General features: G+C 33.0%; 2 protein-coding genes and 1 pseudogene across 4 annotated transcripts; 1 reads left to right on the plus strand and 2 right to left on the minus strand.

The window, feature by feature from the left end:
* Nucleotides 1–1,125: 1,125 nt before the first annotated feature.
* On the plus strand, nt 1,126–5,266 carry LOC141713309 (DEAD-box ATP-dependent RNA helicase 36). The gene is made up of 6 exons (XM_074516663.1): nt 1,126–1,850; nt 3,034–3,356; nt 3,512–3,715; nt 3,806–3,887; nt 4,134–4,232; nt 4,939–5,266. The coding sequence occupies exons 1-6, from the start codon at nt 1,263–1,265 to the stop codon at nt 5,101–5,103; spliced, it is 1,461 nt and encodes a 486-aa protein (XP_074372764.1). The 5' UTR covers nt 1,126–1,262; the 3' UTR covers nt 5,104–5,266.
* Nucleotides 5,267–5,713: 447 nt separating this feature from the next.
* LOC141711055 (nuclear transcription factor Y subunit C-2-like) lies at nt 5,714–7,254 on the minus strand (annotated as a pseudogene).
* Nucleotides 7,255–12,348: 5,094 nt separating this feature from the next.
* LOC141713310 (nuclear transcription factor Y subunit C-2-like) lies at nt 12,349–14,576 on the minus strand. Of its 3 annotated transcripts, none has more exons than XM_074516665.1 (2): nt 14,438–14,576; nt 12,349–13,332 (listed from the first exon to the last, which is right to left on the minus strand). In XM_074516665.1, exon 2 carries the CDS (start codon nt 13,295–13,297, stop codon nt 12,548–12,550), a length of 750 nt encoding a protein of 249 aa, XP_074372766.1. In that variant the 5' UTR covers nt 13,298–13,332; nt 14,438–14,576; the 3' UTR covers nt 12,349–12,547. The 3 variants fall into 3 exon arrangements, with proteins under 3 accessions (XP_074372766.1, XP_074372765.1, XP_074372767.1); XM_074516664.1 differs by having other exon boundaries at nt 12,349–13,336; XM_074516666.1 differs by having other exon boundaries at nt 12,349–13,329; nt 14,438–14,570.
* Nucleotides 14,577–18,238: the final 3,662 nt, after the last annotated feature.

Raw genomic sequence — 18,238 nt, forward strand, 5'->3', positions numbered from 1 at the left:
ATACATATACCATAACCTTAGAGCCTCCAACCATAATTAGCTAAAATGGTTAGTTAAATCATCATCTAAAATTTTGTTGAATTTGTAAACTCCCTCCATTTCACTGAATTTTTTAGGTACTTTTTTCCCATACTACTTGACACGTATTTTAAGATTATTAAAAAATAAAGTTCTATAATTTATTTTTAAATTCTTTTACTTGATAAAAGTTTAAACATTATATTTTTATTAAAAAGGTATTTAAAAATTATTTAGAAAAATATATTTTAAAAGAGTTTTAAAATGTGTGCCAAATTTTTATTTTCTTTAATAGTGGGTAACTCGCATCCGCTAAATATGAAGTCAGTAATTTTTTGAAAACTAACTTTCAAATTCTACATAGGATGAGTGTAAATATAATCTAAATTTATTAATTTTATACAACTTCAACTTATAATAGTTTTTCGAAGGAATGTTACCTTTAAAATTAATGAATCATTATGTGCCCGGGAAATTTTAAAATAAATAATTTACAATTTAAAATGAATAATTGACTTATAAGTGTTAAGTAGATATATATATAAGTTATATAAGTGTTTGGATAATTTTATTTACACGACATAATTTATTTATTTAAATAATTTATAATAAATAATGTTTAAATACAATCAACTTAATTTGTGGATTTAAAATTAGAAAAATATTTTAAAACATATATTTTAAAATTAAAATTAATAAAAAAGTGAAAAAATCAAAATAAGTTGAGAAAAAGTAAATAATTACTAACATTCAACTTTGTAAATTCAACTTATAAGTTGGGTCGACAAACACTCGTCGATAAATACTTACGGACTTATAAGTGAATAAGTTACTTTTTAAGTAATTGCCAAACAAGCCCTATATAAAACAAGATTTTTTTTGAAAAGTAGGATTACTTATTTTTCAACTTTGCAACTAATTGCAAGTAGAATCAATAAAAATATAAATATATATATATATATATATATATATATATTTTTTATTATGCCCACGAAATCACCTCTAAATTTCACCATCATATTCATATTTTCTAGGAGGAAAAAGGTAACATGAGTTGTGCCAATTAACAGAAAATAGAAGTAAATATTACTTGGGCCTCTTCCCAAAATACAAGGCCTAATAAATGAGTAAAACCCAGGTCACCTATTAAGCAAGTTCCCAGTTCTCATACATGAAATATAACGGCGGCAACTAAAACCACCGGAAAATACACACAAACACTTGCATACAATTCATCCACCTTCATGGAAGAACAACAACTCGCTAACGACTTCCCCTTATTCTCCGTCAAAAAACCAACCAAACAGCCCCTTAAATCTCCACCTCAACTTCCCCAACTAACCAAGCCCCAAATTCTAAAAGAAACATCCACAAACCCTAATTTCACTTCTTCATTTTCTCAACTGGGCCTCTCTGATTGGGCTCTGCAGACCTGCAAAGAACTGGGCCTTAAAAGCCCAACTCCAGTCCAACACTCCTGCATTCCTCGTATTATTGCCGGAGATGATGTTCTGGGTATAGCACAAACTGGTAGTGGCAAAACGGCGGCGTTTGCTTTTCCTATTTTGCATAAGTTAGCTGAGGATCCGTTTGGGGTTTTCGGGTTAGTGGTGACTCCGACCCGAGAGCTGGCGTATCAGCTTGCGGAGCAGTTTCGGGCTCTCGGGTCGTGTTTGAATTTGAGGTGTTGTGTTGTGGTTGGAGGAATGGACTCGTTGACGCAGGCTCATGCGTTGATGCAGAGACCGCATATTGTTATTGCTACTCCGGGGAGGATTAAGGCTCTTATTAATGGGAATCCTGATATTGCTTCTGTGTTTTCCAAAACTAAGGTATTTTTTTTTGTGCCTGTTTGTATTAATGTAATTATGTATATTTTGTATATATTGCAATGCATTTGGATAATGTTTCTTATCGATTGTTATTTTTATATTCTCAATGTATTCTTAACCATTAGGGCCGGAGTGTACACACTGGGGTGATAATTTGGAAATAGGAATAAAACTAAAACTTATTGCTCTAGATCAGTTCTTTACGTACAAATGTTGATTTTTTACTAAATTTTTGAAAACTTAAGGAAATGTATAATATTAGCAAGATTTGGTCTTTCATCAGCTTTATGTTACACGTTTTACTTATCGAGTGAGGTAAGACATAGATATGCTTGAGTTTGATGTAAAATTATCAGTACTAGAATCTTGATATTACACTTGTTGTTGAAGCTCCCATTCTATGATATACTACCACAGTTTAAGAAAAGGGATCTTTATGTTTGTACAATTGTAGCCCCTGACATTTAAAGTGTATATGTAGCTTCTCAATCTATAGAAGACAAAATTCGTAATCATTTTCAACTTCGACCAAGTTTATTTTGCTTTTCCGCCCTATTTAGGGAATCTTTAACCCTACTTTTTTTGACAAGCTCCTGGTGACCAAGCCCCTACCACTTGGTTAACCTTGTTGGATAATTTCAACGAGTTTCTAGTATCAACATTTGGTGAATGAAAATGAGCTAAATACATGTAATATATAAGCTATAGTTTGAATAATGCACCGTATAGTATGCCGGATTTAATCGTGGAATCTTGTTTAAAATATATATTGATGTTTTTGGTAAACTAAAAGATGTTGCTATTGACTTGATTTAATTTCATTGTACCCTTAATGTATTACAAAAGCAAATATAAAGTTAGACTTCCAAGTGGAGCAAACCATAACCTGCAAAGTCTCGTAAATTGTCAAAATTCAAAGCTAAGGTGTTGTGTTTATTAAATGGAAGGCCTTTAGAAAGATTCTGGGTTCAAAAGACAGACAATTAACCAATGAAATATTGTTTTGGTGTGTGATTAATTGGTTATATATCCTTATATTCACCCACATAAACTCTATTATCACACCCATTGTCTCAAAAAAATTAGTTATTTGGTGTCACACATATAGGGACTTGGGGAAAATAAAAAAAAAGTGTTTTCTGGTCTATAAATACTTCTTATAGTTATTTTTCATTTTTCCCAGTTTTTGGTTTTGGATGAAGCAGACAGAGTTTTGGAACCAAGCTATGAAGATGAACTTAAAGTGATCTTCCAGTGTTTGCCAAAGAGTAGACAAACTTTATTATTTTCTGCGACAATGACAAGTGATTTAGAAGCACTACTTGAGCTTTCACAAAATAAGGTTTACTTCTATGAAGCATATGAAGGTCTAGAGACTGTAGAATCCCTGAAACAGGAGTATCTACTTATACCCAAAAACGTGAAGGATGTCTATCTGATGCACATTATGTCCAAAATGGAGGACATGAAAATTCGTTCTGCCATAGTCTTTGTATCAACCTGCAGGTATTTATTCCTGTAGTTTTATTATTTGTTATATTAATTGATGACTGGAAATACTCATTTTAGCTAAAATAATGTTTATATATTTTAACAGAGTTCTTCACTTACAATTTTGAAGCTAATTTTTTTTTCTTTTTAATGATTGCTTGTTAGAGCAGAACTTGCCATCTTTTGAGTTTAATCCTGGAAGAGCTTGACCTGGAAGTAGCAGCATTACATTCGTTTAAATCTCAGTCTCTACGGCTTTCAGCACTACATCGATTTAAATCTGGCCAGGTTCCTGTATTGCTTGCAACTGATGTTGCCAGCCGTGGGTTAGATATTCCTACTGTGGATCTGGTAATCAATTATGATATTCCAAGGTAACATTCTTTTGGTTGGAGTTTGTAATTTGTACAAGTTCAGGTAAGTTACAGTGTTTCCTGATAATATTATAATATTGAGTTCTGTAGATATCCAAAGGATTATGTTCACCGTGTTGGACGTACTGCTAGAGCAGGGAGAGGAGGTCTGGCAGTGAGCTTCGTTACGCAGGTAAGATTTTATAGTGAATTTGATTTTCCATGAAACTTACGAGTTTGTTTAAAGTTTAACTCTGAATTTGGGAACAAGGCTAAAGGGTTAGTTACTTTGATCCTATTTACAATTGTTATGTGCACCCAAGTGTTAACAGTTCAGGATTGCAAATCTGCGATTATATGATTGTCCTTGTAATCTCTACTTTATTAAGGAGCACGGTACATGGTGTAGCTTGACTCTTAACTCATAATATATCTGCAGAATGATGTAGATCTTTTTCTACGGATAGAAGCAGAGCTGAACAAGAAATTAGACAAGTTTGACTGCAAAGAAAACGAAGTAATATCTGATATTACCAAGGTAAAAACCTTTTAATCTTTTTTTAGTAGATTTTCTCATAACGAACATTAGTTTGTCGCAGTTGTGGCTTTAACATATGGTTTTCAGATTGGTGTTACGTTTAGTGATCTTTTTAAATTATTTTTAGTGGGACTTAAAGCAGTTATCCCTGTTTCGTGGGGCTGTATGTTTTCTTTGCCGTCTTAGCTATCAAACATTTTTACATACACAAAGACAATTTTTGATAATTGTATGTGAGTGTTTGATACTGTATTATATAAAGTTCTCACAATATAAGGATTACTACAACTTATGAATGGCAATAGTGGCAACACAACTTAAAGATATATAGGTGACTAGGCAACAACTTGTATGAAATTGTAGAAAGAAATTCCGATTTAAGCTTTTGATAAATAATTTTGTTCAACTCAATCTCCTTGTACTTTTTCTTTAATGATAAGTAATTCCTTCAGGTTAAACGATGTCTAATTAATCTTCTTATAATTGAATGATATATTATAATTTAAGTTCATTGATTACTTAGTAATTATTTCTATGTATATTTAATTTTTCTGTGATCATGCGCCTTGCCAAGGCGCATACCTTGCCTTTATTGCTTCCCGCTAGGCTACCAGAGGGTTTTTCTCCTCGTTTTGCCTTTCGTAGGTTGTTAAAACCTTGTAAAAAATGGTCCTAATTCATTAACGATGCAATACTGAATGAGCAGGTTTACAAGGCTAGACGTGTTGCAACGATGAAGCTGCTGGATGATGGATTTGAGGATAAAGAAAATGAACGCAAAGCTCAGAAATTAAGGATGCTTGAAGAGAAAGGACTAATGAAGGGGAAGAATAAAAAGAGAAAAAGAGGAGGAAAGGGTGGACATCACTGAATGCATCTGTAGAGCAGCATGAACCTGCAGATACTTCCGGTAGGGTTGTAATCTGTTTTCTTGGAGATTACCTCCTGCAATTTTGTATTTTGTAATGTCTTTTTTCAAAGAAACCTTTAAATGCTTATCAAAAGGTGTAAAGGAATTTCAGTTGATTTTTTTATTTGTAATGTGTCTTCGAAACTTCTTCTAGTAAATTTAGGCGTCTGTGTTTTAGAAGATTCCAAACTGCCCTAGAAATCCAGATTTCGTAAGATAACTGCAACGAGCTTTTGCAGAAGATAATGTATAAACAACTTTTGTACCTGAACACATAATTATGACATTGTGCAAAGTAGGATTCTGAGTGTTAGGATGTGGTACCTAATGAAATTTCAACCACAATTAAGAGTCCCAACCATGGTTCCCCATGTGGAGCTGTAGTCGAGTGGATTAGAGTTTAGACCTTGGGATAATGTCCCTGCTGCAACTTTCACAGTTTTGACAGCTACTATTTGAGTTTTGCGACACTGAGTAAGATTTGCGATCTCCGTAGCCAACAGAAGCATTTATACGCATTAGAACACATCTACCTTAATATAACTTTTATTGATAGAAAGTACAGGAAGGACAACCACTAAAGAGACTAGGTGCAACCCAATGTACAGTCATCAAATTAACATTCCGGAACATGCCCTGCACATATCTTAGAGTTGCGAGATTTTGACTACCAGACCATACTACTTGACCACTTACTGAAACTACAAAAGTTCATAATTAAATCGACAGACTAGAGTCGCAAGCTTTAACCTACCATACTACTTGATCTCTTATTTGAACCAGGGAATTTCATGATTAAAACCACATACATTAGGTACAACAAACCATAACAGATACTCAGCCTTATGCTCAGTTACCATTTTCCTCCTGATTTTGATATTCTTGGGGATGCTGCCAGGGCGTATATGGTGGGGGCTGGGGATGCTGATCAGGATAAAACCCACCTTGTTCCGCAGCAGGATGTTGCTGCCGGGAACATAGTAATATGGAACAGAATCAGCAGGTGGGACCAGCAGCAGTTCGCCTGGTGACACCAGGAACTTCTTCCTTCAACTCATCTCTTGGTATGATGTCAACCAGAAAGTCGTAGACATCAGTCTTTGAAATGGCAGCAGAAATATCATTCTCCTGTAGCGTTCTCCTTTTGTTCTCCTCAGTGTTCATCCAAGCACGCTTAGTCAGTTCCATGATGAACATCTCGCAGGCCTTTGCAAATACGACAGGGCCTCAGATGAAATCATCCTGACATCTTCATCAGCTTTCATTATCTTTTTGATGCGAGCAAGAGGGAGGTTGTGGTTCTTGAAGTCTGTCGTGTGTGCAACTTCCAGCATCTGATTATCCCAGAATTCCTGTAGCTCACGCTGTTGGCGCTCCTGCTGTTGCTGGTAATAGTTCTGCTGAGAAGTAGAACCATTTGGCACCGACATCGGCACCACAGAAGTACCTGTTGCAACCTTCCTGTTCCAGCATGGTAATGAGGCACACCGTATACAATCTGAGCAGCACCATTAATCACTTCTTCCTGCTGCTGCTGCTGTGATTCTTCTGATTCATCCATCAGCCTTACTTGTATACTCCTATAAAAATAAATTTTAAATCAAAATCAAGACGATAATTACAATATCATAATACAGTAAAATACCTACAGTTTAAACTGCTGAGGAGAAGAGAGGAGGGTGAGGAAGAAGATGTGACACAATCTTAAATAGGAAGTAGGTTGTAAACACTGGATGAAGAAATTGATAGATAGGGACAAAAGTAAGTGGGATATAGCTAGTTAGTACAAAATTTCATTTGAATTTTGTTCATTCTGTTACTTCTATTTTTCGGTTATTATAAATAATGTAATTGACGTGCACTTGGTGCCAGCTGTCGGAGGTAGAAGGGAGGCGAACAGGGCCGGCCCTCATGTGTGTAAAGATCTTCGTTGGTTTGAAGATTTTCAACCAATCGAAGATGGATCTATGTTAAAGATGGGAAATGTTGCAACTGAACCAATAAAAGGATTAGGAAATGTAAAGCTTGTTTTTTACTTCTGGAAAATATGTATTATTAAATAATGTGTTGTATGTTCCTGAAATTCGAAAGAATCTCTTGTCTGGTGTTGTATTGAATAATTGTGGTTACAAACAAGTGTATGAAAGTGACAAGTATATCTTGTCAAAGCATGGTACTTTTGTTGGCTTTGGTTATTTATGTAATGGCATATTTATGTTGAATGTTAATGTCTCATTTGATGATGAATCTGCTTGTATGGCTTCTCATAGTGCTAGCAATAATTCGAATAAATCTAAATTGTGGCATGCTGGACTGGGACATGTACATTATAAAAGAATAAAGGATGTCTAAAATGAGTCTCATACCTACTATTGATATAAACAATGAGAAATGTAAAACATGTATGTTAACTAAGATAACCAGAAAGCCTTTCAAGGATGTAAACAGAATATCTGAAGTGTTGGAACTGATACATAGAGATTTATGTGATTTTCATGCTACACCTTCGTTGGGAAATAAAAAAATATGTCATTACATTTATTGACGATGCATCTAGATATTGCTATGTTTATTTGTTGAATACTAAGGATGAAGCTCTTGATAAATTTAAAATCTATAAAGAAGATCATTCTTCCACGAGTGGTTGGGTATTTCTTCTTGGGGGAGGTGCTATTTCTTGGGCATAAAAAAAACAGAGTTGCATTACTAACTCAACAATGGGATATGAGTTTGTAGCATTATCAGCTGCTGGTAAAGAAGCTGAATGGCTAAGAAATCTGATTTATGAAATTCCATTGTGGCCTAAACCGATATCTCCCATATCTATCAGATGTGATAGTGAGTCTGCCTTGGCTAATGCTTATAGAGAAGTGTACAAAGGCAAGTCTAGACACTTAGGTGTTAGACATAGCATGATTCGAGAGCTTATCATGCATGGTGTTATATCAGTGGAGTTTATAAAAATTCAACATAATTTAGCCGATCATTTGACCAAAGGGTTGAGAAGAGATCTTGTGTACAAATCGGCTGTAGGGGTGAGATTAAAGTCCATCTAAAATTTCTCATGTTGAGATACCCAATTCCCATCTAATATGACATTAGATGTTGAATTCAATGCGGAAAGCTTAACATCTAGAGATTGGAACACATTAATAGTATCATCCCAAGGTATGTGTTCAGACCTGCAAGTTGAGGAGGTTGAAGTTTATCTTCTTAATAGTTCTTTTGAAAAATTGCATATGCAGGTGCAAGAATAAAAGAGCTACCTATGTGAGCATGAAGTTTAGCCGCTTCAAGAAGTTAGGACTTGACTTTATTATGCTTATGAAGGATTAGGACACAATGCTAGTAAAAGATAGTGTCAAGTGAGAACATTTGAGAATATAAATTTATGTGTATATTATCTTCATGTATTCATTATGAATAACAGAGGTTCAATCAGTTGTGATACCTTGATATTCGAATATCTGGAATGTGTAATATACTAATATGAAATTCAATCGTCATGATATTTCATTCATGCATAAATTTGTTGTTTGTTGTGATTTTATTTAGTTAATCATGGATTACGCTAAAATGGGGGAGGATTGTTAGATATTTTAGTGTAATTGGATTAACTAGTTGACCAATGTGATTGTAATATTTCATCAAACAAGTCGGGAGAGTGCGGAGTGCATGCTTGTTTGAGTTTATTATGATTTCGGTATTGGCGGGGGTTCGTGTTAATGTGAAAAGACATGTCTTTTGGACACAACCGCATACCTCAAAGGATGTGTCTTAGGACATGTATGGATGTGTCTTAGGACATGTCTTTTGGACATGTATGGACGTGTCTTAGGACATGTCTTTTGGACACCTATATAATACTTGCAACAGATTTGGTCATGGAGAAAGAAAAAAAATAAAAGGTTGGTTGTTGAATTCACACAAAATACATCATTCTCTGTTTTTACATTCTGATTTTATCCGGTTGAAAAGTTTGGATAACCACCAAATTGTTTCAATCTGAAATTGTTTGTCAAGACTTCAGAATAATCCAAGTTATCCTCTATTTTTATACAACATTTCTTACTAGAATTAATTGCATTGAAATATTTGGAATAAAAAACTCAGCAATCTCAAATGCAAAAATAAAATCAAACAGATTTGCAATATTAAAGATTATTGGTAAAAGAAATATGTATACAAAATACATTTAATTACGAATATATGTGATATTGAGTTTTGAAAATTGGGCTTCTAAAATTTTGGGCATTAGGCGGTCGCCTCCCTACCCTCTTTGTTGCTCCAGAATCAATCCACCATGCAACATTATCATCCTGCACATAAAATGCCTCAGAGATTAGTGACATATAATTCTGCCTAGAATTATAACTTTGTACTAAAATCCGACCTTGTTGCTTTTCTGGATCCTTAGATCCACTTGAACCAACGTTATGCTTGCCTTTACCAACCCGACAATCCTTCTTGAAATGACCAGGTTTGCCACACTTCCAACATGCCAATTTTGGTTTCTTGTTGGAAGAGGTATTGTTATTTCCTTTAAACTTCCTCTTGTTACCATTGTCTTTGTTTGAATTCTTAGAAGATCCACCATCTTCAACCATATTTACAGAAGAGTTACCGACTTGATTCTTTCGCTTAAGATTATTCTCAATTTCTTGAGCCCTTAAAGCCTCTTCAATTCTGAAGTGACTTCCAAGTTCAACCAAAGTCATCTCTTCCTTATTATGTTTCAGGGTATGTTTGAAATCTTTCCACGAGGGTGGCAGTTTGTCTATAACACTAGAAATCGAAATGGATTCATCCATTTTCATGTCGTGTTGAACAAACTGTCCCAAAATCCTTAACAGTTCATTATACTGTTCCATGACCGGTCTACTATCAACCATTTTATAGTTAATAAAATTACTAACCAGAAACTTTTTGCTAGAAGCATCTTCAGCCATGTACTTGGATTCAAGGGAATCCCACAATTCTTTTGCAGACTCAACATTTTGATATATATCAAAAAGAGAATCAGACATACCGTTCAAGATGTGATCCCGACAGATGTAGTCATCATTCTCCCATTTGCAGCGTCTTCTAGTCTGTTATACAGTTTCCTCCTCAATCATTTCTGGCATTGGAGTACTCAAAACGTACACAACTTTTAATGTGGTTAACAAGAGATGTATCTTCTTTTGCCATCTTCTGAAGTCATGTCCCTCAAACTTGTCTAGTTTTGCAAACTTGCTAGTCATGTCTTTTACAGATTCGTTGTTTGCCATCTTTTACAGATTCGTTGTTCGCCATCTTTAGAAAACAAATTTGTTTCAATCTTTGTTGTATAAAAATAGAGGATAACTTGGATTATTCTGAAATCTTGACAAACAATTTCAGATTGAAACAATTTGGTGGTTATCCAAACTTTTCAACCGGATAAAATCAGAATGTAAGAACAGAGAATGATGTATTTTGTGTGAATTCAACAACCAACCTTTTATTTTTTTTTCTTTCTCCATGACCAAATCTGTTGCAAGTATTATATAGGTGTCCAAAAGACATGTCCTAAAGACATGTCCTAAGACACATCCATACATGTCCAAAAGACATGTCATAAGACACATCCATACATGTCCTAAGACACATCCTTTGAGGTATGCGATTGTGTCTAAAAGACATGTCTTTTCACATTAATACGAACCCCCGCCAATATCTAAAATCATAATAAACTCAAATAAGCATGCACTCCGCACTCTCCCGACTTGTTTGATGAAATATTACACTAAAATATGTAACAAGAAATATATGTTGGTGAATATTGATATAAATACCATTCAAATTTGACAAAACTGTATTTTACGATCGTCATTAACTGATTATCATGATGAAATTGTTAAATAAAAGCTGACGTGTAGTAGGTGGCAGCTGTTGGGGGTAGAAGAGACGCGAAGCAGAGGATGGAGTTCCAAGTGGAAGAGAGAGTAACACATTTGCGTACACGACTTCTTGATCCGTCGGTGGTCTGGTGCAGTCTAGTCAGAAATGCAGAGGCCATGAAATACTTTCGATAAATAGTTCAAACTTTCAAAATAAAAGAAAACGTTTCACTAGTTTACTCAACTCTAATTACTTTATGAAGAAATGGGAGACTTAAGTGTTACAAAAACTTGAAAAAAATCAAGTATAAACCAGAATAACATTTTTGTTTTTATTGCAGATATGTTCAATTGTGTCACAGCCTAGCAATGCACCTCATGAGGTTGGTGCTATAATAAAAGTCTGATTTATCATACTTTTTTACGTCTCAAATTGCACATCTACTAAATGTTATTGTTTCATACAGTTTTAGGATGAAACTACTTAGTTTTTCCTCATGAAGAACTATGTCTTTCTGCAACGAGCTCCACAATTTACAGCAACTAAGTTTCGTATTCGAGAGTTATTTTTTTGGTAGTTTTGGTATTATTGATCTTCATTGTATGCATATTTCAATGTTTTTGATGTTACAGACTTTTCATGTAATGATTTTGTATTTGTTTTGCAGGGGATCAGTACATTCATAGATAATTTGTTGTGTATTTGACAACAAATCACATTATTTGTGTTATATCTAATATACATTTTCTTCTATACATTTTTGTAACACCTATCCTCAAATTCGTAACAAGTTTTGATATCTTTTTTGCTGTGGTTTTAGTAATCTTATAGGCAGTATTGTTGACCCTTTTTTTATTTTCTGGTGAAATTTTTTAATTGAGTAAATTTTATTACTAATCCTATCCAATGAGTCTCGCACTCTGGAGATCTTATCAACAAAGATCTTGGCTAAAGCGAAGAGATGCTTAGTCTTGATGGTGTGTTTGTTCATTAGACAGCAGAAGATCAGCACTATTCCCTTGTAGTTGTAGATCACCACCATCTGTGCTTTTGTCATTTTTTCTTTTCTGGAGACGTCTCCGAAGAAACACCACAATAATTCCCAAAATCCACAATATAGTCTCTCTCATCGTTCTCAGTAAAATGACATTCCTAGTAAGAATGCAGATCACATGTAGTATATTCGCAGCTCTATAATAAAAATATTTTCATTTGCTAAAGATCTTTGTCCAGTCGACAGATGGGAACACTAAACAACTGCACTCAAACAAGCAAAAACATTTAGACAAACAATATTGATACCAGATTACTCTTTCAAATGATTGTTCTTAGAAAATCTGAAAATGGATATGAGGGAAACCTCAAAAGAGACTAGGTGCAACTCATTAGGCGATTTCATGATGTCTTACACAACTTATAGCTGCATAGTTTACCGTACATTATCATACCACTTGACCATAGATTAGAAGCTACAGATATTCATCTTGCACATCAACAAAAACTACAAGGGTACTATGGTAGACCCATAAAGATGCTTAAATCATCAGTTTCCATTTTCCTCCTGATTCTTATGTTCTTGGGTCTGCTGCCACGACATATATGGTAGCTGCGGGTGGGCCTGCTGATCAGGATAGAACCCTGCTTGTTCAGCTGCATGCTGCTGCGGAACATAGTAATATGGGACAGAATCAGCATGTGGACCCAGCAGCGGAATTGTAGCCTTGGTGATACCAAGACCTTCTTCCTTCAACTCATCTCCTGGGATGATATCAACCAGAAAATCAAAGATATCAGAACTTGAAATTGCAGCAGCAATGTCATTCTTCTGCAGCGTTCTCCTTTTGTTCTCCTCAGTGAATAACCAAGAACGCATAGTCAGCTCCAAGATAAACATCTCGCAGGCCTTTGCGAATATGACAGGGACCTCAGATGAAATCATCCGAACATCTTCATCAGCTTTCATGATCTTTTTAATGCGAGCAAGCGGAAGGTTATAATTCTTGAAGTCTGGCGTCTGTCCAGTTTCCTGTACTTGGTTAGCCCAAAATGTCTGTAGCTGAGTCCGTAGGTGCAGCTGCTGTTGCTGGTAGAAAAGCTGCATCTCATAGTATTCAGGCTGCTGGAGAGAAGCAGAGCCTGTTGGATGCTGAGTTGGTGCAGACACCGGTACCAGAGGTGTACCAGTTGCAACTCCTGGTCCAGCAGCATGGTAATGAGGCACACCATAAGTCATCTGACCAGCACTTTCTATCACATCTTTCTGTTGTTGCTGAGGTCCTTCTGATTCATCCATTCCGTTCCTACCAGCCCTTCAATTAAATATTCCTACTGTCTAAATATATATCATTAAACAAACCAGAGAAAACATTACCAACAGAATTTAATTTCAAGGGGAGTCAAAATTTACATCGACAGTCAAAACTTCAGTTTTCGCAAAAGCTTAAAATAAATAACCCGTTATTTTTAAATGATTGAGGGGATGCAACTAGTTAACTTTTACACAAAATTGTAAAATCTCAGCATATTTTAATACCTTTTGGCCATTCAAAATGGTTCAAGATACTAAAAGCATCTTAATGAGCCACTCTATTCAAAATTTAAGTTTTGCTATATTTTAAAAAAAATTATTATCAGGAAATTTTAATTAAGCTAGATAGATTATGCAATATTGTAAAGTCCATATTTTTAAGCTTGTATAATTATTAAAAAATGTGTAATAAATTGATAGTTTGTAACTATGGAAGGAATAATGTATTTTTTTTAGCACCCAAAATTCAATAATCATAGTAATAAGAAAAAAGAAAAATTAAACCAAAAGAGCTGAACCTAGCTGATTAAAGGAGTTCAAACAGATGTCGAATTAAATGATTTGAGTTGGGCCAGTATATGTTTAACTCTAGGCTTATTAAACACATTTTATAAAACAATTTTTATGTTCAAACTCAGTTTCGGTTTCGATCAATAAACAAATCGAGCAGATTTCATGTATATAACTAGCCCAGCTCGAGTTTTGTTTTCCAACAACTGTCATTTACACCCTATATATAAATGTAATAATCTTGATAGATTAAGATGTAAAAGAGATATATCAAGCATATGGATGGGTTAAAAATTGAAAAATAAAGTTGGTATACATGACTAGGGGTTGTTATTGGTGCACACAAACTTCAAGAAAGGGCTTAAACATATAAATTAATCATAAGCACATTAGCCATTATTAACCTTTAACAAAGATTCAAAAATAGATTCTTACTCATACAAAGAAAAAGACCCTAGATCTTTTAAGGTGCTTATAAGAACATGAACCTAGGGCACATATAAATTTAAAATAAAAATAAAAGTATAGCTACACTACAAACAAACAAGAAAGTGCAGTTCAAAATGCTAAATACCCAAAAGCTTAAAACTTGTATATAATGAAGAAAAGACTTACAAGAGAGTATGCAGAGGACAAGTGAGGCTAAAAAGCTCTGAGGAAATTATACATAGAGTTTGTATATAGGTGTAGTAAAGACTGGAAAAGAAAAGTGAGAGGAGACAAGAGACAAAGGTTTAAAATCTTTTGTTTCTATATCTGGCTTTTTTTATTATGAAAAAAAAAACGTTACTTAACTTCTATTGGGGAAAAGCTTTCGGGATGGGAGATGCCAAGACGTTGGACTTTCACCGAAAGTCGATACGCTCACGAACAGTTTGATATTCGGTTCGAGAAAGATTCAGTTTAGATTCGGTTCAATTTTTAAATGAGTCGAACATAAACACAATTTTAAAATTCGGTTTGTAGATAAACTGAACTTGAGCACAATATAGTCTAACTCGAAAATCGCGAACAAGTTCAACTACAATGTTCCTAAATAATATTTGTGAATATGCTCGTTAATATAGCTCATTAATAAGTATATGAGTTATTTGTTAATTTATACATACCGTAACGTTTATGACAAAATATTTAGTGAATAACTGTGTATATATTTATCTACAAATAAATTTATCAATTTATTTAATTCAATTGTTACTGTTATTGATTTTTATACTTTTTGTATTTATTGAATTTAAATTATAATACATGTTAAATAAGAAATATATAAATTTTTTATTTAACTTGTGTTAATGTAATCATTATTTAAATAAAAATAACTTATTTAATCAAAAATCAAATGCTAAACACTCAAATTTATTTGTTTAATTTGTAAGGTTTAAAAAATTATTTTTTTTTTTAAAAAAAAACTTATGCAAAAAATCGTGAATAAGTTCGCAAAGTCAGTTGATTGTGGTCAAGAGTTCGTGAACAATATTTATGAGTTGTTCGTTGAACCATAGCTTGTGAGCTGTTCGTGAACATGTTCGCGACTAACCTTTTCTTTAATGAGTCGATACACGAACAAAATTTTTATTTGATAAAAGTTCGAGCTCGATTTCGAATTCGATATATTTTTAACTATCTGATACATGAACACTTAAGAGTTCGGGTCGGTTCCGCTCATTTACAACCCTATATGTACGTGTACCATGTGTGTCAAATCAATTTGGATATTTAACTTTAAAAACTCTCATTTTATATACTTGCATTTCAAATATTTTTGCAATTTGTGTATTTCCGTCAAATATGTCTTACTTCGTTAATTTTTAAAGGGCATTTTGGTCTTTATAATAGCAGCCTAGATTTTGGTGAACTAGTTGAATTATCCCGCAACACTAACAAAAATTTTGACCCACAACTCGATGAAATTACACACGATGAAATTAAACATAAACGAATCGTTATGCACACACAAGTTTAACCCATCAAATTTAATCCACAAACGAGCTACGATTCGATTGGACAAAAATTGCTACGGTGTCGATATTTTCTCGCAAAACATCAAAACTTAACCAAAAATCATGAAACAAGCATGTATCAACCCTAATTTACATTATCTATAATCATACATCAACAAAATATATGAACAACCAATCAAAATTAAAATCCCATATCGATTTAAAAAAAAAAGTTTCGAGAGTCGCACATATTAATAGCAGAAATAGATAGTATAACTCAAGAGCTTCAAATCGATTACTTGAACTCTTGATTTGGATATCATTAACATATTTAACATCTAATTAATTCTTAATAACACCAAGAACAAACTGTTGAGATTTTTTTAGAATTTCTATAATTTTTTTATCAAAACTTTTAATGGATATCTCACTATAGAGGAGAAAGAGACATTTTTAATAAAACTTGAATGACTTAATTTCGTAAAGAAACAAATAAATTATTCGAATTTTAATTCATCAAAAACTTCAACAATGGTGTAAATGAGTTTTAAGAAGAAGATGCATATAAAAATACTGAAATACCTTCCCAAAAAGTAACGGAGAATTAGGGATGAGTTAACGGAAATACATACGTTACGTTGGTTGGAATTTTAAAGTGTACATACACAAAATAGAAGTTTTTAAATTACAGTACCCCAAATGATCTAATACATAAAGTGCACATACATGAATTACACTTATTTATTATTAATCCAAGTCCAAAATATTTTTGAATATCACAGGTCCATTCAAGTATCGTTAATTTTAAAAATGTCGGAGTTTATTTGTGAAAACTGTTATGAAATACATGATCGATATTGTTGACAGGGTACCTTTCAGTATTAATAGGATATGATCGAAACATTAATCGAAATTAATTTAATTAATAATAATATATAATTTTATTTAAACTTCATTAAGTTTCAATAAAATTTTCAAAAACAACACCATATATCATTTGTCCAATATTATTATTTAAATGTGAAGACTTACAAAAAAAACCCATATTAATATCATTAGTCCATTTTATATATTTAAGTGGTTTATATCAATTAATCACTACTCACTACTCATAGTTAGAAAATTACTACCTATATATAAATACATGATATGCTAATATAATTTAGTAGTCGCTATCGACCGAAAAGTAATTTAATTGAATAAATTGATTCAATTTTGAGAAAATTTGTACGAGAATTTATGGGCATACGATCGTCAACATAAGTCAATATATTATTATTTAATATTAACTATTATTTTAAATTTTAATTTTCTTATTTTTTTGATTAAATTCTCACTGTTTGACCGATTTGGTCGATTTTTGACCCGAATCGACAAATTAATCCTGTCTTGCTTAAGTTTTGACTGATTTTTAAAAATCTGTAGTTTGATCTGATTTTTGATTAATCGAGACGGGGCTCATCCGAACTCGAATTAATCCGTCGATTAAGTTAGTATGCCGATTTTTAGAACAATGCTTGCAAGATAATAAGAGTGATGGAATTTACTCAATTTAAATATTAAGAATATTTAATTTTTGTTTATGAATAACAAAAAAATAAAATTTTATATTTTTAAATTTTTAAGTTTTAATAGAATAGAAATATCTCATTAGCTATTTTAGTTCTATGCCAATTTAAAATAAGATAAAGAAACTTTTGTTATTTTTTCTGCAAAGTATATAAATCTTGTAGAAATAATGCATATAATTGTAAGTACGATGGAGAACCTATAATAACGTAAATATGCTGAAGTGTTTTCATATAAAATTAATAATCTAGATTATTACAAATATATATACAAATGATATCTATATAAAAAAAATCAAAATACACTATTTTTGGGTTCAACTTTCCAAAATAGCGTTTTGCAATATGTTCTGGCCAAAATAATTGCTGAGTACTCATGTGACATTTGTGTATCAATTTTTTTTAAAATTTCAAAGTCTCTAATAAAAGTTTTGTTATGTATATGCATTCTAAAAAATGCATTTTCCCAAAAAGTGTTAAAAAATTAAGAACACGCAACCCAGGGAGAGGTGAACGGGTATGCATGAATATACTCGACGGGTATTTTGAACAGACAATATTACTTTTAGACATTTTATATCCTGTGAAGAAAAAAAATGATATCTATATAATCTTAAAGGCTACTATTGCCCATATAAAATTTACCCATAAAATTTACCCATGACCCATGACCCATAACCCATTTAATTTTTTACACATAAAACTTTATATTATACACATATCCATGAATCTTTCACATTTAAATTCTATAACCCATTTTAGAAACTAACCTAAATACACCTAACCCACTAACAGATTGTAGCAACTGAATGGTATGTTTGAATTTTTTTGAATTTGTTTCTCTCCACTGCATAACTTCAGCCTCCTCTAATCTACTCAAAGTTTCATGCTCAGGTGATTTGCTCTCT

This window comes from Apium graveolens, chromosome 3 (assembly GCF_009905375.1).
Source record: "Apium graveolens cultivar Ventura chromosome 3, ASM990537v1, whole genome shotgun sequence".
NCBI classification, from domain to species: Eukaryota; Viridiplantae; Streptophyta; class Magnoliopsida; order Apiales; family Apiaceae; genus Apium; species Apium graveolens.

Bases quoted from the DNA above. Each gene is read 5' to 3' on its own strand.
- LOC141713309 (XM_074516663.1), top strand. From the start codon at position 1,263: ATGGAAGAACAACAACTCGCTAACGACTTCCCCTTATTCTCCGTCAAA. The intron at 3,357-3,511 runs GTATTTATTCCT...TTGTTAGAGCAG, and splicing joins GTCTTTGTATCAACCTGCAG to AACTTGCCATCTTTTGAGTT. The intron at 3,716-3,805 runs GTAACATTCTTT...TGAGTTCTGTAG, and splicing joins ATCAATTATGATATTCCAAG to ATATCCAAAGGATTATGTTC.
- LOC141713310 (XM_074516665.1), bottom strand. From the start codon at position 13,297: ATGGATGAATCAGAAGGACCTCAGCAACAACAGAAAGATGTGATAGAA.